Source organism: Tachysurus vachellii, chromosome 11 (assembly GCF_030014155.1).
Source record: "Tachysurus vachellii isolate PV-2020 chromosome 11, HZAU_Pvac_v1, whole genome shotgun sequence".
In the NCBI taxonomy this organism is placed as follows: Eukaryota; Metazoa; Chordata; class Actinopteri; order Siluriformes; family Bagridae; genus Tachysurus; species Tachysurus vachellii.
In genome coordinates, this window is record NC_083470.1 from 8,185,001 (window position 1) to 8,195,000 (window position 10,000).

The 10,000-nt window shown below is 41.6% G+C and overlaps 2 protein-coding genes across 2 annotated transcripts in view; one reads left to right on the top strand and one right to left on the bottom strand.

The window, feature by feature from the left end:
* sema3b (sema domain, immunoglobulin domain (Ig), short basic domain, secreted, (semaphorin) 3B) overlaps window positions 1-10,000 on the top strand; it is a 53,825-nt gene that overhangs the window by 9,046 nt on the left and 34,779 nt on the right. The window lies entirely within an intron of this gene.
* LOC132853729 (uncharacterized) lies at window positions 1,502-7,975 on the bottom strand. Its single transcript, XM_060881665.1, has 2 exons — window positions 1,884-7,975; window positions 1,502-1,597 (listed from the first exon to the last, which is right to left on the bottom strand). The coding sequence occupies exon 1, from the start codon at window positions 7,973-7,975 to the stop codon at window positions 2,132-2,134; it is 5,844 nt and encodes a 1,947-aa protein (XP_060737648.1). The 3' UTR covers window positions 1,502-1,597; window positions 1,884-2,131.

The following is a 10,000-nucleotide window of genomic DNA, read 5'->3' on the forward strand; positions in this document are numbered from 1 at the left end:
ATGAAATTCACAACGGTTGCAATTAAGGGTGGAGTTCATTTGTCTGTTTACTTACAACCTATCAAATTAAATGAACTCCAGCCTCAGTTATTCACATTAATAAAAATCTGTTAAGGAAACCAGGTTCATGTAAGGAGAGAAAAAAGGCAGGTCAAGGGAAAGAAAGAGGGTCACATTAAAGCCACATTAAAAAGGCATTAAGGATTGTGGGTAATGGAGCAGGTCAGTCAGTGTGGATTAGATAATGCTCATCAGAGCTGTGTGTGTGCGTGTGTGTGTGTATACCCAAGCAACTCTTGTAGAACATTCAAGTGTATGTACTTTTAATTGATTGTGTGTGTGTGTGTGTGTGTGTGTGTGTGTGTGTGTGTGTGTGTGTGTGTGTGTGTTTGCTCCTTCTGACTAGTGTCCTGTGACACCTCTCCCTTCTTTGAAAGGAAAAAGTATGTATGCAGCAGGCACTCTGTAAATAATAAAAGATGCTAGAAGAGATCGGACATAGAGAGCTCCTGCTGTGTGTGTGTGTGTACAGTGTAGTATCTGGATGAGAAGAGACATGGCTATCTGGAGTTTTCGCTCTAGTAACCCCTAATGAGAGGAGCTGCCTGTCAGAATGTGTGTGTGTGTGTGTGTGCATTAAAGCAAATCATTACAGTCTAAGCTAATTTTGTTAATCTTAATCAAAATGACACTGAACTGAGCTTTGCATTTACACTGTAAGCGTGATTTTTCAAGTAGTCATATATATGTATGTCTGTGTGTGTATGTGTGGGTACTATTGAGTGTCTGTCACTAGAAATCACCCATGCTCTAAGTAGTGCCGCCCTGGGGCGCTTCAGTAATCCAATACCTGTCAATCTTTATCTTTCTCTCTCCTCCTGAATTCCTCACACACACCTGAATCTGTATACACCCTTAATGGGTAATCGCCCGAGGGCACCTCTAAGCAAGAAGTGGAGAAGTCTGTGTGTGTGTGTGTGTGTGTGTGTGTGTGTGTGTGTGTGTGTGCTGGGAGGGAGGGGAGCTGGGATTGGTTAGAGGTTGAGTAAGACAGAAGTTCTTTTGTTTCTTCTCCCTTTGTTAGTGTTCATCACCCAAGTCATGCTTGTTAACATGAGTCATTTATGGTGTGTTATATATGACTTATTAGGTTTTGTATGTTTAAACATTTGCACTATAAAAGGGCTAGAACATCTGTTGCCAGTTGTTGTCTTTAGTTAAAATATCACCATAGAAACCCACCATTGCAGTGACTACTAGTAAATGTAGTGGTGCATGTAACTATAACGCTGTACTCTACAAGCTGAATCATTAATAACCAGCCTGCAGTTGTAAATAAGAACTGAATTAACTATAGCAGTGTATATTTGTTGTGTAGCAGTTGTAGTAGTTTGCATAATGGTGTATTTGCAGCAATGTAGTAACTATAATAGTACTAGTAGTGTAGCAATTGACGCAGTGTAATAACCATATAGGTAGTGCACTAACCATTGTATTCTGTCACCCTAATACGCCTTGCACCAGTTGACAGACAGACAACTCCTCTACCAATCACCACACTGAAGCAGACATCCAATTCACTTCGTTTAATGGCTGACTGGAAGTAGGGTAAAACTAAAAAAAAGAATGACAATGAATTTAAGCTAATTAATTAAAGTTGTTTACATGACATGAGAATCAAATATGTATTTATGAATAAAACATATCACACAACTAACATTTAAAGCTCTTTGAGTTCCAAGGTGCACGTTTTAAAGCAATATATATTTAACACGTTGTCTGTACTGTAAGTATTTGAATTTCAAATTGAAATGAACTCTTAGGACAAAATGTAAAATACTGACAAATATAGTTATATAACCTTTTAACGTGACTCAACATACCAACAATGCCTTCGAAAGAACATGAAATGTAGCAGATGAATTACGATTAGCAGAGCTGCAATGAGGGCTTGATGGCTTAACAACTGACGAACTAGTCTGGCGCTGATGACATCATCATTACGTGACGATCTCTTAAAGGAGCCAGCACACATTAATTATATCACATAACAACACACTCCCCGCCTGGTATCACTAGATACCACGACTCATTGTAACCAAACGCTTAAAGGAGTAAACCAGTCACTGAATTAGTTGGAAGGAATGAGCATTACCACTTCAGTTACAGGTCTGACAAAAACCTTTGGTTCTCCCTTATTGACAATTTTGATTTCGACCTTTCGTACCCTTCCATCTCCACTAGGCAACACTTTAGTGATGCGCCCCAAAGGCCACTGGTTGCGTTTAGACTGACTGTCTTTCATAAGGACAACACTACCCGTTGTGATGTCTTGATTTTTGAATTGCCACCTTTTCCTAGGTTGCAGTGTGGAGAGATACTGCTTCCGCCACCTGTCCCAAAAGGTGGAAGCTAGGTTTTGGACTCGTTTCCACTGTCGCCTGTAGAGGTCAGTATGATCAAGTTCGACAGGAGGACAAGGGAAAGAACCATACTTCTGAGTAAGTAATGTTGCAGGAGTGAGTATAAGGGGGTCCTCGGGATCCACAGATACAGGAATCAGCGGTCTGGAGTTTATTATCGCCGTCACCTCTGCCAAGAATGTTGTGAAAACTTCATGTGTAATTTTAGACGGTCCCAGCTGAAGCATCATGGAGTCTAAGATCTTTCGGGTTATACCTATCATGCGCTCCCATGCTCCACCCATGTGCGAAGCGTGGGGTGGATTGAAGATCCAAGAGCACCCTTGTTCTGCAAGAAACCTTGACACCTTTGCCTCATCCAAATTAGAAGGAATGTCCAGTTCTCTGCATGCCCCTACAAAATTGGTCCCTCGATCGGATCGCATCTGCTTGATTGGACCACGAATGGCAATGAAGCGTCTCATAGCGTTTATGAAAGAAGATGTGTCCATAGACTCCACTACTTCAATATGGACAGCTCTGATGGTTAAACAGGTGAACAGCACCGCCCATCTTTTGCTATTCACATGTCCACCTCTAGTGCGGCGGGCTGAGATGGTCCAAGGCCCGAATACATCGGTGCCTACATAGGTAAAGGGGGGCTCAGTACTGACCCTGTCCACCGGTAAATCAGACATCATTTGTACTTCACTCTTTCCTCGTAGCCTTCGGCAAACTACACATCCAAAGATAAGAGAACATATGCTCCTTTTGGCTCCCAAAATCCAAAAACCTGCCATACGTATAGCACCTTCAGTAATGTGCCTACCCTGATGTTGAGATTGTTCATGGTAAAACCTCATTATCAAAGTTGCAATGTGGTGCCTTCTTGGGATTATGATGGGATTGCTTTCATCATAGTCGATACCTGCGTGTGAGATCCGTCCTCCAACCCTCATAAGGCCATCTTTGTCTATGATGGGGTTCAGTGTAAAGAGGGGACTGTCCTTTGAAATGTTCTTACCATCTCTGATGCATCTGAGTTCCTCAATGAATGCTTCCTGCTGTGCAGCACGAATGACGGTGACTTTGGCTTGGTTCAACTCATTTACATTGTACGACATCCTACAACAATGCCAACCTTTGCAATTTTCCACATTTTTGGTTGAATTCCCTTTGAATGTCTGTACAACATGTATTAGACATGCAACAGCTCGAAGAAGTATCTTCCAACTGGAGAAACGCTCGAAGCGCTTTGTACCAAGCTGGCTGTCTTTGATATGGGTAGTGAGCACTGTTGCCTCAGGGCGAACTTCAACATCACTGGTTGGCTCCACAAGATCAAATTGACCTGAAGTGTTATATTCCTGATTAGAGCAGGACAAGAATGGTGGACCAGTAAGCCATGTTGTATCTTTTAGACGATCTGCAGGCACAGACCTTGTTGCATGGTCGGCTGGATTCTGGGCACTTGGAACATAATGCCATTGCTGAGGGTGCGAACTGCTTCTTATTCTTTGAACTCGATTATTCACAAAGACATAGAATCTGCGTTTTTCATTATAGATGTAACCGAGGACCACTTTGCTGTCTGTGAAAAAGGTTACTCTATCAAACTTAACATCCAACTCTGCCATTATAATGTCAGCCACCTCTACGGCCAACACTGCACTACAGAGCTCAAGGCGAGGGATTGTCAACTCTTGGCGAGGCGCCAGCCTGGCTTTCCCTAAGATGAAACTTGTTTCGCACTTTCCCTCCATGTCCAGAATTTTGAGATAAGCTACTGCAGCTATAGCCATAACTGAAGCATCTGAGAAGACACAGAGCTCTCTATGTGAAGCTTCTGATGGAGAGGTTTTGGTGTAGGGTCTAGGGATTTGGAGCTGTTGAAGCTCTTGAAGGGAGTCCCTCCATTTTTGCCAGGATTCCCTTTTCTCCAGGGGTAAGGGTAGGTCCCAGTCCAGTGAGTCACTTGTGAGGTTTCTAATCAGAACTTTGCCTTGAATAACAACCGGAGCTGCAAACCCGAATGGGTCATATAACCCATTCACAGTAGAGAGAACGCCACGGCGTGTAAACGGTTTCACATCATTGGACAGCTGAAATGTAAATGTGTCAGTTTTGAGATTCCAGCTAACTCCTAAAGTACGCTGGACTGACGATGTGTCTTTGTCCAGGTCCATGTCCTTTGAATCTCGGCAGTCACCTTCAGATGTAAATACATTCATAACTTCCTCACTGTTTGATGCAATTTTATGCAACTTTAGATTGGAGCGAGCAAGTGCTTCTTGTGTCCTTTTAAGGAGATCAATGGCAGCTGTTGCAGAGGGTAGAGATTTTAAGCCGTCGTCCACATAGAAATCTCTTTCTATGAACTTTAGGACGTCTGTTCCGAACTCTGTCTCAGTTTCCTTCACTGCCTGTCTAAGGCCATAGATTGCGACGGCTGGAGAAGGACTGTTACCGAAGATATGGACTTTCATCCTGAACTCAATGATGTTTTGCTCTGGATCATTATTTCCATGCCAGAAGAACCTAAGAAAATTTCTATCTTCTGGCCTAACAAGAAAACAATGAAACATTTGTTGTATATCTGTGGTAATCGCTACTGCCTCCTTTCTGAAGCGCAAAAGTACTCCAAGCAGTCCATTATTCAGGTCGGGTCCCTTCAGAAGAACGTCGTTAAGTGAGACACCATCATACTGACAGCTTGAATCAAAGACGACTCTAATCTGGTTTGGCTTCTTTGGGTGGTACACACCGAAGAGAGGCAAGTACCAACATTCTTCTTGATGGTTAAGTGGTGGTGCTACTTCGGCGTGACCTCTTTCCAGTATCTTCTCCATAAATGTAAAGAAGTGCTCTTTCATGATTGGCTTCTTAGCAAAAGATCGCTGTAGAGATCTGAAACGATCTAAAACTTGTGACCTGTTGTTTGGTAAGCGCTGCCTCTGGAGTTTGAACGGAAGGGGAGCTACCCAGCTGTGCTTCTCATCCTTGTAAAAGCTTTTCTCCATTATATGAAGGAAAGCCAAATCCTCAACTGAAAGAGCCAATCTTTCATCATCCTTTGTTCTCTTGAAGATGTCCTGTTCTACATGGTCATCCCTTTTCCATACAGGCTTCTTCAGTGGAATAGCAGTACAAGAACTTGAGGGCTTTACATCACAAACATTCTCCTTGATATAAAAGACATTAGGACACGGCTTAAACAGTGACTGACGACCACTATCCAAGGTGCTGGTGAAGAGAGTGTTAACACTTTCCGGCTTGTGAACTCTGCCCAGGCACACGTCACCAACTATGACCCAGCCCAGATCCAGCTTCAGAGCATATGGAGCTTCAGGGGGGCCATTAATGTACCTCTTCACCTTATGTACCTCTATGAGATCCCTACCTAACAGCATCATAATTGGAACCTTTGAATCAACCTCTGGAATCTGTGCTGCAATGCCTTTTAGATGTGGATGATGAAGAGCAATTTGTGGTGAGGGTATCTCAGACCGATTATCTGGGATGTTATCACATTCTATCAAGGTTGGCAGAGTATGAACGACCCGACCATCAATAGATGCCACCTGGAATCCATGTGCTCTTCTACCACTTGTTTGGATCATCCCTGCACACGTTTTGAGATAGTAGGAGGATCTGTTGCCGTCCATGTCAAAGACACTGAAGAATTTCGATCTCACCAAGGATCGGTTGCTTTGATCGTCAATGATGGCGTACACCTTGATCGCTTTCTCTCGCTGACCACTTGGAAACACTGTCACAAGGCAAATCTTTGAACATGTCTTGCCACTAAGATTACTACCACAGACTCCTGTACACTTAGTCGACACTTCATCTTCGGAGGGTTCCTTCTCCCCGCCATGATCTTTGGTCTGGATGTGGGTTTTAACAGGCTGAGAGATGGATTTTGGGTGCAAAGCGGAATGGTGTGTTTCGCTGCCGCATTCAGAACACTTGATGAGCTTTTCGCAGTTCCTTGCAAAGTGTGTGGTGGATGCTACACACTTAAAACAAATCCCATTCTGCTTCAAAAAGGCCTTCCTATCTTCAAATGATTTCTCTTTAAACCCACGGCATTTGTACAAAGGGTGTGGTTTTTTATGTATAGGGCAGAATTTAGCCACATCTATATCAACATTTTGGGTTTCACCAGTTGCAGTTCTCTCTGGAAAAACATCGGTCTTGTGTACTGAGATTGAAGCTTTGTTAACATTCTTAAAGCTTCCTGGCTTTGGATTGTCGGCATGAAGAGGAAGAACAAAACTGGGATCATTCCTCATCTTTGCTTGTTCTGTGACAAAGTTAACAAGTACATAAAACGGGGGAAAGGGGACTTTGTGCCGTTGTTTGAATGCATAGCCTAGAGCCATCCATTTCTCTTGCAGACTGAATGGTAGCTTTTGCACTATACCAGCTATGCCCCGTGCAGTGTCCAAACAGGCGAGACCTAATAGCACTCCCTCAGATTTTGCCACTTGGAGTTCCATGAGGAGGTCTCCTAAGTCTCTAAGTTTGTTTGTTTCTTTATTTGAAATCCTTGGGAAACCATCTAGTCTCCTGAGTAATGAACTCTCAATGACCTCAGGTGCTCCAAAACAATCATCTAACCGTTCCCAGATCATCTGAAGACCTCTGTCTAGGTTTTTGATATGAACTGCTCTTATACGTTTTGCTTGTTCTCTAGAATCTGCACCTAACCATTTGATCAATAGATCCATCTCTTCTTTAGCCGTGAGATTAAGATCTCTGATGGCAGTTAAGAATGATGCCTTCCATGCTCTGTAATTTTCAGGGCGATCATCGAATGATAGTAGACTTGTTGAAACAATCTCTCGCCGCGCCATGAATCTGACGAGATCGGTAACACTCTGATTTACATCAGGAGTACTAGCCCGAAATTGGACATGTTGAGATGGAGTCGCAGCATATGATTTAACTTGTGGATAACTGTGGGCATTTGGAGCCCTTCCTGATGACTGCATGTTAGAATGTGAATAGGTGGGCCTGTGACATGTCTCATCAGGCAGCCTTATATTACATGGGTAAGGATCCTGTTCTGTCTTGATGGCAGGAGCGGATTTTACATATGGAGGTTGAGCATCCGGATAGAGAGCGTAACCAGCCGATGTGTTTGAATGAGCACCAAAGAGATGCGACTCAGCCTCAAAAATGACTTTAGAGGTATCATAACGTCTGTAGTCTTTGTTTGTGTCGAAACCCTCAATTTCATAGGATGGCCGTTCCATCAAGTTCTCTTGAAATAATTCTGCTGGTGGCGGCGGTGGCCATGCATCCTCCAACATCTCAGATGGATCTAACTGGGCGTTAGCTTGCAGTCTAGCTTGTTCTTGAACATACTCTTTTGTTCTTAGGATAGAATCGTGAGAGCCAGATCTGTATTCAATGTCAGATTTCCGACTTGATTCTTTATCACAACTTAGGGCTGCAGTTAGTGCTTCAGCCTTAGCTACTGCAGCAGCAGCTTTCCTTTCAACGTCTAAAACAAATAATTGTGCCTCTAAACGTGCCTTTTCTGCATCCAAGTGTGCACTTTGCATCTTTATATGCATTTCCTTCTCTGCATATTCTACTTTAACTTTGGCTTCTTCAGCTTCAGCAAGGGCTAAGGCAATAGCAGAACTGACAGAAGACCCTTTTGAACGTTTGGATGACATTGACCGATTAGACCAGGTCAATAAAGTGCTATGAGTTGGGGTCTTTGAATCTTCCATAGTGTAAAGGGAGTCCGATTATGTGTCATATAATTGCCTTTCTCTCTTCCACCACAAGGAGACACCCTGACCTTTTCTGCTGTAGATCAGTCTGCATGAAGATGTTGTTTTACTATTCTGTCACCCTAATACGCCTTGCACCAGTTGACAGACAGACAACTCCTCTACCAATCACCACACTGAAGCAGACATCCAATTCACTTCGTTTAATGGCTGACTGGAAGTAGGGTAAAACTAAAAAAAAGAATGACAATGAATTTAAGCTAATTAATTAAAGTTGTTTACATGACATGAGAATCAAATATGTATTTATGAATAAAACATATCACACAACTAACATTTAAAGCTCTTTGAGTTCCAAGGTGCACGTTTTAAAGCAATATATATTTAACACGTTGTCTGTACTGTAAGTATTTGAATTTCAAATTGAAATGAACTCTTAGGACAAAATGTAAAATACTGACAAATATAGTTATATAACCTTTTAACGTGACTCAACATACCAACAATGCCTTCGAAAGAACATGAAATGTAGCAGATGAATTACGATTAGCAGAGCTGCAATGAGGGCTTGATGGCTTAACAACTGACGAACTAGTCTGGCGCTGATGACATCATCATTACGTGACGATCTCTTAAAGGAGCCAGCACACATTAATTATATCACATAACAACACACATTGTGTTAAAATAGTGTGAACTGAAGTAGTGCAATGAGGTAGCTGTACTACAGTAGGGTATTGTCTACCACACTTTTGTAGTTTAATGAATATTATATAATACAAACATAGTGTGTGTGTGTGTGTGAGAGAGAAACATGCTTCTCAGTGTAAGGAAAATGGTACCTTAGTTGTTAAGGTGCTGGACTACTGACTTCCCAGGCTATCAAAAGTTCACAAGCTACTGTATCACTACAGGATCCTCTATATGTATATATATATATATATATATATATATATATATATATATATATATATATATATATATAATTTGCTCCAGATAAGGCTGTCTGCAAGTTGCTGTATATGTTTAGCGACTACATGATGCTCTGAAAATGATTATTGTGTTGGCATTGTGCAACAGTTTGTCTCCCTCTAAAATGCATGGAACTATACATTCAAATACTAACATTGAGATCAATTCAATTTAAGGCATAATATAATGTCATATTCTTCAAACTGGATCATTATTGGTGCTGGAGCTCACTGATAGGATCACCTGAAACTAATGTACTATGAATGCCAGGGGAATTTGTACTCTTAGACTCTATCCACAGGTGAGCCTAGAATGGCATGAGATACAGGGTACAGTGCAGGAAAGAACAAAGGTCTGGCTTCTGTAAAAGGGGGGTGGTAGGGCACTGAGAACAGTGTGTGTTTGTGTGTGTGTGTGTGTGTGTGTTTCTGTGAGAAAGAACAATTTTGTGTGTGAGAAAGAATAGTGCTCACCGAGGCAGAGTTCAGACAATAAAGAGAATTCTTGCCTGCATTCCTTCGGAGTGTCCATGAATACCAACACACACACACACACACACACACACACACACACACACACACACACACACACACACACACACACTTACTACATCTACCTGTATATTCCTGTTATAACTTTAGAACTGGCCTTTTGGTTTATTTATTGGTATACTGCTTTATATAATAAGTAATAAAAATAATGCATTATATTGAAGTTTACAACATTATTCTTGTTGTCATTATTCTTGTTATTATAAGTCAACATTATTTACAGATCTTTATATAGATCAGAATCTTACATAATGTAACACTTTAAATTAATTTTCCACAAGACAACATTAATTAGAAATTTAGTTAACATTAACAATCCATAAAC

Excerpts from the sequence above, each read along its gene's own strand:
- LOC132853729 (XM_060881665.1), bottom strand. The coding sequence starts at position 7,975 with ATGCAAAGTGCACACTTGGATGCAGAAAAGGCACGTTTAGAGGCACAA.